Raw genomic sequence first — 13,642 nt, 5'->3', positions numbered from 1 at the left:
AGCACCACGGCCTTATAATATGGTCATGAGGGGGAGAGAGGATAAACCCATGATCAATACTACAAGTTCGTGTACCACTATGGTCTAAGACACCATGTTATATGGCTCGGTCATTACTCGGCCATAAAGGATCATTCCTCGGCCGTAGAGGCCATGATACAAATGGCCAAACCAAAGAGGCCATTACCCGGCTGAAGAGACCATGAGAATAAACGGCTCGGCCGTGACTTGGCCGCACACAATCCATTACCTATAAAGGTTCGGCCAAGTAAGCCATTACCTATAAAAGGTTCGGCCATGTAAGCCATTATCTATAAGACTAAGATTCTAAAGTCTATAAGCTTGGAGACATTATGTTTTACATGTATAGAATGATAATATGATCATATGCATCAGGCCATATAAGTGAGCATAGATATTCCCATCTCAAATTATATACGGGTCATAAAACCATACATACACCATCTTAAGAGATTTTGAATAAACCATCACATACATACATGTGCCGTCTAAGATGGAACCTCAGAAGGGGATTGAGAATATATAAGAATGAGATCTTCTCCACGAATTCAAAGGACCGTGAGCCAAAACATGGGTGATTAAAATAGTGACCAGGTACGGATTGCATGAAACAAATGAATCCGGATATTCAATATTAAAGGAGAAAGATTATAAGCTGGACAAAGAAAGATTAAAAGGTAAAAGAATGATAAGAATGGTTTTAACCATCATTGTCTTGGCAAAGATCCTCGGACTAGAGATTATAATTTAAGACGTCCAAAGAAAGATTATATAAAGCTAGCTAATTGAGAAGCTAATCGAAATGTCAGACACTGACCCGAGAAATGACTAACCAGCTTAGCACCAAATGAATGTCCTAGAAGAGACATAATCAAGTTGCTATAGAGTCTATAAAAGATAGACCAAGTGTTCCATAAGATAAAGGAATCTCGGATAGAAAAATGGTGCATAGAATACAGATCCGAGATTATAAGAGAAACCATACCAGACATTGAGAAAAGGCTGCGCAGCTACACATCTAAGGTACCAAACCATGTAGTCTTGGGACGTCAAGCTACTAGGTAACAAAGGTCCTGGATAATGAAATCTCAAAGTGATCAGATCATGTCTGGAACATAATGGAACCACATGAAAGTGTCGACACTCACACACATTTGTATAAAGATACATAAAGTTATAGCACTTGAACATAAAGAGATGAACGAGGATCATGAACCCACGAAAGAGTACTCATACAATCATAAAAGATCATAGAGATTAGAAAAGATAAAACGTGGAGGTTCAAAGTATTTAAAGGAGAGATGGGCGTATTGGCCATATACATATACAGAAACGCCATCTGATAAAACCAGTGAAATAGATGGATCTTGTGAGATAAAGAAACCGTGAGAGAAGGTACATGATCACGAGGTCTAAGAGTGTTCATGTTTTCCTACTAACAGCATTCAATTATAGCTTGTTACACAAGGTACTCACAGAGATCAAAGGAACAGATTATAAGGAGATGAACTCCTATGTGGTGGTTGCTGCTACAAATTTCGAAATTGACAATGGTCTGGTCATAAGAAAGAAATTAGATACAATGATGTAGTAAGCAGCATATGGATCACTGGATAAGATGAAAGAACAGCTTCGTTCCTAAGCTGATTCATGGACTGAAACATAAACCAGCTGCATATAGTATGTAAAAGAAATTGATCACGCATGATCATTGATCTTGGAGTTGTATAAAAGACAATCCAATACAATCCATATATTTGAAATTCCTTGTGATTATAATAAACCTAAAAGAGGTTAGTAGACATAGAATAAATCTATGTGGGTGTCCGCCCAAAAGCGTCCAGCTCCGGCCCTTCAAACCAAAGATGTCCGACTCTGTCCGTCTAAGGGCGTCCGGCTCTTCAGCAAAGAACGTCTGGCTCTTCTACTAGACGCGTCCGGCTTTTAAGACTAAAAGGCGTCTGACCCTTCTTCTTGATCACGGGCTAGTAGAGACAAAAGATCAACCGGATACAAATGTATTGTAGTCCATAAACTTGTGAGAGCCGAGATCTATGACCTAATAATATATATTTCAGTGTGTGATATAATCCACAACAATAGAGGTTATGAGACACCATTAAGAGATGGATAAAGGACTGCAATGTCCGAGAGAAATACATATGGTATTGCCTAAAGCAAGAAAGATCGATGACCATATGTATGGATCATGAATATGTTCTGGCCAATAAGCCATTGTATGGCAAAATTATAAAGCCATTGATATACATCTGAGTATAGAAAATACAGCGAGACATAGGTTCATGATAACCATGTTTAGTACATTGTCCATGAGTACTCGGTTTATCCGACCATAGTAAAGAGTTAAGAGTAGACGATCACGTCTAGACTATGGACATATGCAAACACGATTTGCAAAGACCCAATAGTGATCTCCGAGGACAATGTGATTCACATTGCTTAGCACATATGCTTTACCGGGACACTCGATGTCAAAAGACATGAGAAACGACCTAAGAGGTCGAAGTGGTCTAGTTACGGCTTAGTAATGAAACTGGCCGATTACTTCTCATCCTATACATACAAGAAATATCATGCACAAGATGCGTAGAATGTAGAACCTACACTGAGGTTCACATCAGGGGAAGTAGTGCGTGTTGTACTCTTTTTCCTTCATCATGGTTTTGTCCCACTGGGTTTTCCTGATAAGGTTTTAATGAGGCAACATGAAGCGTACTACAAATCCTGTATGGTTATGGCATCCAAGGGGGAGTGTTATAAATCATGGAGTGGATTGCCATTAACCAGGCCCGGCCCAAGACCGGCCCAATACCTAGAAGATGGAGAGATGGCCGAAGCCCTAGAGAGAGGAGAGAGAGACCCGACTTCAGGAGAGAGAAAGGTGGCCACAAAGCTTGGAGAAAATGAAACCCTTTCTTTTTCATAGTAGATGTAATCTTTCCATTTTTATGTATTAGTAGTTTTCCTAATCATAGTGAATTTAGGTTTTGGATACTTTCCATTTATCTTCATCTTGTAATCCTTATATAAAAGAACCCCCTTGATCATTAATAATAACAGAGAAATATTCAGTTTCTAAACTCTCTAATTACACCATATATATTATTTTTTAGTTTTCTTTCTTTCGTATACATGTTTCTAACTGTAAGTTAGTTAACAAGGAAGCTGTTGCTCTTCTGAGTGCAAGTTTTAAAAGCAACTTTCAGTCAAAGCCCAAGACCGAAGGTAAAAAAAGGAAACTAAAAAGGTAAAATGAAAAAGAAAGAGATGGATGGATGCACCAATAGTAGGAGAGGATTGTCCTTTTAAGCTCAAAAGCTCTTTAACATTCATCAGTTTTTCACCTTACATTCCCAAACCTAGAAACCTCAAAACTCTCTCAAAGGCTCAAAGCTTCTTCTAAATTACTAATGATGAGGTCAAAGAGGTGTCGAGCTCCACAAGAGAAGATCACTCTCAAGGTCACGAACCTAGAGGACGAAGGTAAAGATGTCTACGAGATTGGTGTTCATGTACATCTTGAGAGACTAATGCTTGATTACTGCCAAAGGAGAAACTTAGATTACACCACTCTCAGTTTCATCTTTAACGGTACCTTCATCAGGCCACTACAGACTCCCGCTCAGCTGATGATGGAAAATGACGACATCATCGACACGGTCATGGATCAAGGCAGCGCCGGTACTAACGAAGGCACCGCTTGAGAAGAAATGAGTTTTTTTAGTCACTCGTTTTAACTATCTAGAGTTTCATAATTAGAGAGTATTTTAATTAGAGTTTCATAATTAGAGTATTTAATTTGTTATGTTGCATTTAATAGTTTGAACCATGTCCACTTATTTATTTAATCCGTAAAATTGTTCTGGATGTGAAAACAAAAATCATAATTATGCAGTTTCATTAAAAAAAATTCCTCAATTTCTGACGAAACAAAAGAAAAGATGGATAAAAACACACTTATTGTATGCCCCACTAGAAAAGCCCATTATACACAATAAATGCATGCCCACACAGCCACATCACAAAGTAGATCAGGGTAACCCGAATCCGGTTAAGATAGACCGTTCTATTCAAACCGGAACGTAAAAACATTCTTAGACCAACCGCAATGGTGAGTCTGAAATGGCTCGATTTCCTATGTTATTTTTTTATTTTTTTATTAGTTTTTTTCTTTTTTTCTTCTAATTAAAAAAAATTAAAAAAATAAATAAACTAATCGTGGGCCGCCACGTATCGTGGGGTCCGCGACACAGTAACAATCCTCCACTTAGATCAATCCTTAGGTTCGGACTTTTCGATCTCGATCCGGCACAGAAACCAACAAATTAATATTTTAATATTTTTTTTTTAAGGATTGCACCTACGGACTCGCGTTGCATGTGCTCTTACGTTTTAAATGTGAACCATTTTATTCTTCCCTCTCTTCTCTCTCTCTCCAATCAATTAGGAAGAAGATGGTCTCCCACTCGTAAGGAAGGACACAATCGAGAGATGCGGCGAGAAAGATGCTGATTTGACGAGAATTGTTTGGCTGAGAACGAATTTCGGAGACCCAGTTTCGTAAATTACCAATTTTTCTAAATCTAAGTAGTGGTTGATGGGTGGTGGTGGAAATCTCGTTGACGGTGTTCGTCGTTGGCTTTTTCATCGTCCTTCTTCTTCTTCTTTCAATGATAAACACGAAACTATTGTTCTAAAGTCTGATACTTTTTCTAATCCCGATCAATCTGGAGTTTCGAATGAGCTTATTCTCGTTACTGAAGATCTCGATTTCTCTGGGCTAAAGCTTATTAAGGTTCCGAAACGTAATCACTTACCCATAGATCCTCAAAAGAAGGTGCCTTTCTTCTTCTCCTCCTTCTTTGTTGATGGTTGGTTGTTTTGTTGGGAATGCAGAGATGATTTGATCTGATTAAACACTTAATTGAGATGTGAGTAACGTGTTGTGTTGTTCTCTTAATGTTTCTGTGTGTTGTGTTCTTGCCTTTTCTCCATAAACGAATGCAATGTGAGTTTTTGTGTTCCATTTGATTGTTCGTTACATTGTTCTTTCTATTTTTTGTTTTCTGATATTCATATGATTGGGTGTTTGGTTGGAGCAAATATGTTTTTATCTGATTAAACACCTAATTGAGATGTGAGTTACGTGTTGTGTTGTTCTCTTAATGTTATATGTTCTTGCCTTTGATTCATAAGTGGATGCAATCTGAGTTTTTGTGTTTCCATTTAATTGGTCATCGCATTGTTCTTTCTATTTTTGTTTTGTGATGATTGAGTGTTTGATTGGGAATGTAGAGATGTTTTTATCTGATTAAACACTTAATTGAGATGTGAGTGACGTGTTGTGTTGTTTTCTGGATGTTTTGTGCTCTTGCCTTTGCTCCACTAAAGGATGCAATGTGAGTTTTTATGTTCCATTTGAGTTGGTCATCATATTGTTCCTTTCCATTTTTTTTTTTTTGGTTTTTGATGATTGAGTGTTTGGTTGGTAATGTAAAGATGTTTTGATCTAATTAAACACGTATTTAAGATGTGAATGACGTGTTTTTTTGTTCTCTTAATGTTCTGTAATGTGAGTTTTTGTGTTGATCATCATGTTGTTTTGATCCATCAAGTTGGCAAGCTTTGAATCATGAGTTAAAGTTCTTTAGGGTGTGCAAGAGACTGAGTTCTTCACGGAGTACGGAGAAGCAAACAGGTACGAGGTTCAAGAAGTCGTTGGCAAAGGAAGCTACGGCGTTGTGGCTGTGGCTTCCGCTCTAGACACACACACTGGTGAAAGAGTCGCCATCAAGAAGATAAACGATGTGTTTGACCATGTCTCCGACGCAACCAGATGCGGCTGCTTCGTCATCCAGATGTTGTGGAGATTAAACACATCATGCTACCTCATTCCCGCAGAGAGTTCCGTGATATCTACGTTGTCTTTGAGTTGATGGAGTCTGATCTCCATCAAGTGATTAAGGCTAACGATGATCTGACTCCTAAGCATTATCAGTTCTTCTTGTACCAGCTTCTCAGTGGTCTGAAGTATGTTCACGCAGGTTTGAGTTTCTGGTTTTTACACATTGTTCGGTCTCTTTGTAGATTCATTGAGATACTTAAAAAGTGTTTTTTTTTTCAGCTAATGTGTTTCATAGAGATTTGAAACCAAAGAATATTCTAGCTAATGCTGATTGCAAACTGAAGATCTGTGATTTTGAACTCGCTCGTGTTTCTTTCAACGATGCCCTGACCGCTATATTTTGGACTGTGAGTCACATCTGAATGCAACAAAGCTGCTCATCAGATTCTCTCTAACTCCTTAAGTGTTGTGTACTCTATAGGATTATGTAGCTACTCGGTGGTATTGTGCCCCTGAACTCTGTGGATCGTTTTTCTCCAAAGTAAGATTCTTTTTTCACTGAACTCAACTTCTATAGTTAGCTCTCTGTGTCACAAGAAAATGCTTCTCGTTTTCTTTTCTGTAGACAAGCTAGGCATGCTTGGTTAGTTTGGTTATTTGGTTCAACATAAATCTTACCAAATTAATCTTATTATATAAAGTTTGGTTCTTCAAAGTTGCTAATTAACATGATCGCGACACATGGCAATTATATATTTTAAGATTGTGACATGTGTTAATCTATCTCATAATTAAAAAATATATATACTAAGATATTAACAAAAACGAATTTTATCAAAAAGTAATTGAAAATATTATTTAATAGTAATTTTCCTGTTTTAAAATCCTAATCAAAAGATAATTGCAAAAAAACTATTTGATAATAATTTTCCTTATAATATTGTGACATGTGTTTAAATATATAATGATTAAACATATATATAATAAGATAATAAAAATGAATTTTGATAAAAACTACTTTTAAAAATTATTTAATATTAAATTTTTTTTTAATATTTAGTAGTAATTATTTCAGAAATTTTCTTTTTGCAAAATCGTTAAAAAAAATTGAAAACCATTTATTTAATAGAATTTTCCTTTCTAAAAGTTTGGTTCTTCAAAATTTTTAATTAACATGATCGCGACACATGGCAATTATATATTTTAAGAATGTGACATGTGTTAATGTATCTCATAATAAAAAATATATATATTAAGATATTAAAAAAAATAAATTTTATTAAAAAGTAATTAAAATATTATTTAATAGTAATTTTCCTTTTTTAAAATCATAATCAAAAGATAATTGCAAAAAACTATTTGATAACAATTTTCCTTATAATATCATGACATGTGTTTAAATATATAATAATTAAAAATATATATAATAAGATAATAAAACGAATTTTGATAAAAACTACTTTTAAAAATTATTTAATAGTTAAATTATTTTTTTAATATTTAATAGTAATTATTTTAGAAATTTTCTTTTTCCAAAATCCTAAAAAGATATTTGAAAACAATTTATTTAATATAATTTTCCTTTTCTAAAATTTTAATGAAAATATAATTATAAAATATTATATTGAGCTTAGTTCTTCAAAATTGCTAATTAGCATGATTGTGACACATGTTAGTTATATATTTAAAAATGTGATATGTGTTAAACTATCTCATAATCAAAATATATATACTAAAATAATTAAAATGATTTTTCTTAAAAAATAATTATAAATATTATTTAATAGTCTTATTATTATTATTATTATTATTATTATTATTATTGTTAGTATTTTTATAAAATCTTGGTTCTTCAAAGTTGCTAATTTACATGATTTTGACAATGTTAGTTATATATTTGAAAATGTGATAAGTGTTAAACTTTCTCATAATCAAAAATATATATACTAAAATAAATAAAAAAGCGATTTTTTTCTTAAAAATTAATTATAAATATTATTTAATAGTCTTATTATTATTATTTATTATAATGTTTGTTTTTAGAGATACTAAAGATAGAAAATTATAAAAGATAAATATTAACTTTTAAGAAAACATGTTAAACAAAAACTAATTGTAAAATCCTACAAGTACAAAAAATTATTTAGTAAAAAAAATGAATAAAAACCAACTTTTAAATAAATAATATTATTTTTTTAAAAGCCTAATTAAAAGAAAATTTTAAAAGTACTCTTATTATTGTCTTATAAGTAACTAACTTTCTTTTTTAATAGATAATTTTGTATGTTATAAAAGTATGACTAAAAATAGCTACAAATATTTCACATCTATATTTAGGTTTAAGCTTCTACATATTATTTTTACAAAACACAATAGTATTTACATGAAGAGTATTACCTCGGTATTTTCTTTTAATTTCTTGATACAACTCAACTTTTTATTATCTTTATTACATCTTATGATGCTAACATAATTTTACTGATGTTGTTATCGTACATGAGTATGTGTGAATATGATGAATATGTGTTTGTATGTATAAGCCAAAATATATAAATAATAAACAGAATTTTTCTATTAAAAATAAAATAGTTGTATAAAAATCTAAAAGAAAAATTAATTATAAAATAATTAATTTGCTTTTTAAAAGTCAAAATAAAATAAATATATAAAAATAATCTTATTTTTCTTATAATTAACTAACTTTATTTTTTTAATAATTTTGTGTTAAAAAAATATAAACCAAAATTAACTTCAAATATTATACCTAAACATTTAAACTGAACACAGTCTGAACTAAGAAATTGAATGGAAAGTAAAAAGAAATAAAAGTCAAATACTAATCAATGACAATATTATACACATTTTATATACTAATTTAATATTTTATTAAATAATTCTTTAAAGTTTTATTTTGCTAGGATTTTTTAAAAAAAGGAAAACATTCTATTTTATAAATATCTATATTTAGGTTTAAGTTTCTACATATTATTTTTACAAAACACAATAGTATTTACATGAATAGTATTACCTCGGTATTTTCTTTTAATTTCTTAATACAACTCAACTTTTTATTATCTTTATTACATCTTATGATACTAACATAATTTTATATTTTGATGTTGCTATAGTATGTGTGAATATGATGAATATGTGTTTGTATGTATAAGACAAAATATATAAATAATAAACATAATTTTTTCTATTAAAAATAAAATATTTGTATAAAAATCTGAAAGAAAAATTAATTATAAAATAATTAATTTGCTTTTTAAAAGTCTAAATAAAATAAATATATAAAAATAATCTTATTTTTCTTATAATTAACTAACTTTATTTTTTAATAATTTTGTGTTAAAAAAATATAAACAAAAATTAACTTCAAAATATTTCACCTGATATGATTGTGACATGTGTCAATTAAAAATATAGATTGTGAATGTGTCAATAAAAACTGTCATTATATGAAAATTACTTCTTATTTTCCTAAAATCCTAAATAAAATAGATTTCTAAAAAAAAAAAATTATTTTCTAATCTTAACTAATTAAGAATTTTTTCTTTTTAAAAAAAAACCTTGACCAGAGAGAATTGTAAAATTTTATTTAATAGTAATTTGTACTTATAAAAATTAATGATAAACATGATAGTAAAAAAATATTTAGTTAACAAGAAAATTTGTAAAAAATATTAGTGATATTGGAAAAAATGAATTTTGAAAATGGCAACTTTTAAAAATAGTTAATATTTATTGGAAATAGTTATTTGATAGAAATTTTATTTTTCTAAATCCTAGAAAAAATATAATTGTAAAAGATTATGTAATATTAATTTCCTTTTCTAAAATCCTAAAAAACTGTACAAGAATATTAGATAGTTTTTTCTTATTTATATAAAAAATCCTAAACAAAAAAAAATTGTATCATATTTTTAAGTCCTAACCAAAAGAGAATTGTAAAAAATTATTTGATAATATTTTTAAAAGAGTATTTGATGATGAACATGATACAAAAAATTATTTAATTAACAAAAGAAGTGTAAAATTAGTATTGATACGAAATGTAAATTTTCTTTATTAGTAACTAAAAATAATTATTTGATAGCAAATTATTTTTTTTGAAATTCTACAAAGAAGATAATTGTAATAGGTTATATGATAGTAATTTTTTTTAAAAAAAATCTTAAACAAAATTGTGAAAAAGTATTTAATATTATTTTTTTAATTGTAAATAAAAACTAGATTTATAAAATAGAATTTTTTTCTTTTAAAAAAAAATCCTAACAAATTATTTAATAAAACATTAAACTATTACATAAGAACATGTATAATGTTGTCATTCAGTTTCTTATTTCGCGTTGTGTTCAGTTTAAACGTTTAGATATAGTATTTTATCTAATCTTAAGTACAAAGTTTATAACAATTTATCTATGTACCATGATTATAAAATATAAATATTAACTTAAACTTATGTGCAAAAATGGGTTTTAATTATAAAATAAATCTCAAACAACATATGCAAAAAACAATCATAAAACTATAATAAAATTATTTATTATTTTATTTTTTTTTAAATTAAAACATCACACAAAACCCGTTGCAACGCAACGGGCTCATATCTTGTTCGAAATAAAGTTTGCTCCGGTATTAAATTAGTTTGGTTTTTGAAAATCTTACCGAAGTATTTCATTTCAGTTAGATTTGGTTTAATTTATTAAAATTTCGGATAAATTTGGTTAAGTTTGTTTAGTTCGGTTCGGTATTCAATTAGTTTGGTTTTTGAAAATCATACCGAAGTATTTGATTTTGGTTAGATTTTGTTTAGTTTTGTTAAAATTTCGGTTAAATTTGGTTAGTTCAGTTCAAAATATGGTTACTTCGAATAAATCCCAGGCCTAAGACCAACCATTTCATGCTGAATTAACTTTGTGTCATGTTTCAGTATACACCTGCGATTGATATATGGAGTGTTGGTTGCATTTTTGCTGAAATGCTATTGGGAAAGCCTTTGTTTCCCGGCAAAAACGTGGTGCACCAATTGGATCTTATGACTGACTTTCTCGGCACTCCACCGCCTGAGTCCATTTCAAAAGTTAGTAACACTAGCTAGTTTTATTTTAAAAAATCTCTTTGAGAAGTGAGTTGTTTCCTGTAAATGAGATTTTTGAAATCTTGAAATTTTTTGACAGATTAGAAATGAAAAGGCGAGGAGATACCTTAGCAGCATGAGGGAAAAACAGCCGGTTCCTTTCTCTCATAAGTTCCTTAAAGCTGATCCTTTGGCTCTTCGCCTTCTTGAACGCCTTCTTGCATTTGATCCTAAAGATCGTGCATCAGCTGAAGATGTAAGTGAAGAGTTTTTTTTTTATTACACAGATTGAAACTCTGATGTTTATTGTTTCTGATTTTTTTTTTATTTACAGGCAGTGTCTGATCCATACTTCAGTGGTTTGTCGAACTCAGAGCGTGAACCATCAACGCAGCCAATTTCAAAGCTTGAGTTTGATTTTGAGAGAAAGAAGTTAAACAAAGATGATGTCAGAGAATTAATCTACCGAGAGGTAAACACAAAAACCCTTCTTCTACTTCTCTGGTTATGTTTATCTGCTCTTCACTGATTTTAACAATCACTTATCTTTGGGGGGAAACACATTAGATATTGGAGTATCATCCTCAGATGTTGGAGGAATACAAGCGCGGTGGTGATCAGCTTAGCTTCTTGTACCCTAGGTTAGCTTAATTAAACAACTCATGAACTATAATTCCCTGAAACAAAAAGAAACCAAGAATCTTCTGTTGTTTATGCAGTGGGGTTGATAGGTTTAAGAGGCAATTTGCTTATCTTGAAGAAAATCAAGGTAAACCAGGAGCAGGAGGAGGAAGAAGTACTGCACTTCATAGACATCATGCTTCCTTGCCAAGGTAATGTGTTTTCACAGAATCCCTCTCGCTTTGCTCTCTCTTTCTCTGAGAGCATTTTGCTTCTTTGTGGTTGTGTGTTTGCAGAGAGAGAGTTCCTGCTCCGAATGGTGAAACTGCAGAAGGAAGTAGTGATGTTGAGAGTAGAGCAGCAGCTGATGTGGCTTCAACCTTGGAATCTGAGGAAGCAGAGAATGGAGGAGGTTACAGTGCTCGTAGCCTCATGAAGAGTGCCAGCATCAGCGGTTCTAAATGCATCAATGTCCAATCTAAAACCGACAAAAAGGTTGGTTAGTTAGTTAGTATAGAATGCAAAAAACAGAGGATCTTGAAAGGAACATGCAAATAGAGTTTACTTACTGTTGTTCTGTTCTCTCTGGTTGCAGGACATCATAGCTGAGGATGGAAATGATGAAACAGTTTCAGAGCTTACTGATAGAGTTGCTTCTCTTCATAATTCTTAAAATAAATATATAGTTTTTTTGGCAAAAGTTTTCTGGTGAAAAATTTGTTTCTCCATGTTTGCTTCTCCCTCTTCCACAACCATCTTCGTGGTTGGGGTTTGATTTGTTGTATTTAAAAGTTTGGGGGTAAGAATGAGAACTTTGAATAAGCACATCGATCTCCATGTAATTTTTTGTTTTGTCTTTTTTATACAAACTGATCTTTGACGTTCTTTTTAGTTTAACGGATTTTACTTCAGTGCCATTTGGTGTGGTCGTGTCTAATCCGGTTCAGGTTGAACCGGGGTATTGGGTCCTCTATAATATAAACCGGAAGATAAAACTCGGCTTTTTAAAAGCTAAAATTAAAAAATTAGCAGGCTTAATGCTGTGTTAGTTGGCTTTCTAATGACGAAGAATAAGCTACAGGATCTCTTGTTTATTAGTCCATGATGTCAAAATCTAAATTGTATTGTTATACTTTTTCTGTAATATGATATCCATTATCGGATGATAAAATTATTGGTCTGATCTCATGACGACAAAAACAAAATTATTTGATTAAATCATTGGTCTGAAATAATGTTAAAGAGTAAAGTGAGCTCTTAAAGCATTTTCATCTCTATGTTATTTCAGAAATAATTTTTATAGAACATTTTTAATTTTTTTTAAAGAAAATTATTAGAACTTTAATAGATACTCTTCTTGTATGTGTCCCTTAGTTGATAGTTTAACTTTTCTAAGAGAAATAAAAATTAATTATTAAAAGCTTTAAATTCGTTTAAGAGTTTGTTAAGTAATGGAAACTGCTCTTAGAGCATGATTGTTGGAAAGTTCTTAAGGTGATGTTCTTATCGAAATATAAGAACTCGTCTATTAATTTTTAATTAAAAAAATTAAGAACCATTTATTAAAAAAATTTTTAGGAGCTTATCCACCAACCCCAAACCACAGCCCCGATAAGAATCTGCAAAAGCGAATAGAATTTTCCAGGATAAAGTCCATAATACGCCAAATTGGTTAAGCAATATTAGGCGACAATAAACTTTGTATAATTCATTAAAACTATTTTAATTCTGTAAACATTCAAAAGTGAAATGTCTAACTTTATACTCTAAGATTATGATAATTACGCCGCCACAATTTGGAGTTTGACTTCAAATTTTGACTACTAGGAAAAATAATGGGTTTCATCATATCGTAAAGGAATAGATCACAAAATCTTGACTAACACCAGTGAAATTTCTAATAAACGTTTTTTAAATGGCAAAATGCCATCAAAAATATCATATTACCCCGCAAAAATACCATCTGAAATTTATATCAATAACGTTTGGTGACTGAAATCGTGATGTTAAACTAGAAATTAGTACTGTATATTAAAAAGTAAAACATCAAA

The 13,642-nt window shown here is 31.0% G+C and overlaps 1 protein-coding gene across 1 annotated transcript; it reads left to right on the top strand.

Moving 5' to 3' along the window:
• Positions 1 to 1,410: 1,410 nt before the first annotated feature.
• On the top strand, positions 1,411 to 12,502 carry LOC106383759 (mitogen-activated protein kinase 8). The gene is given in 11 exon segments (XM_048766442.1): positions 1,411 to 4,879; positions 5,694 to 5,877; positions 5,880 to 6,086; positions 6,167 to 6,294; positions 6,369 to 6,428; positions 10,824 to 10,973; positions 11,071 to 11,226; positions 11,305 to 11,442; positions 11,538 to 11,611; positions 11,690 to 12,086; positions 12,187 to 12,502. Coding segments are annotated over 10 exon segments (1,455 nt in total). The 5' UTR covers positions 1,411 to 4,639; the 3' UTR covers positions 11,808 to 12,086; positions 12,187 to 12,502.
• The last annotated feature ends 1,140 nt before the right edge of the window (positions 12,503 to 13,642 follow it).

Source organism: Brassica napus, chromosome C8 (assembly GCF_020379485.1).
Source record: "Brassica napus cultivar Da-Ae chromosome C8, Da-Ae, whole genome shotgun sequence".
Taxonomy (NCBI): Eukaryota; Viridiplantae; Streptophyta; class Magnoliopsida; order Brassicales; family Brassicaceae; genus Brassica; species Brassica napus.
This window is presented reverse-complemented; position numbering and strand designations above follow the sequence as displayed.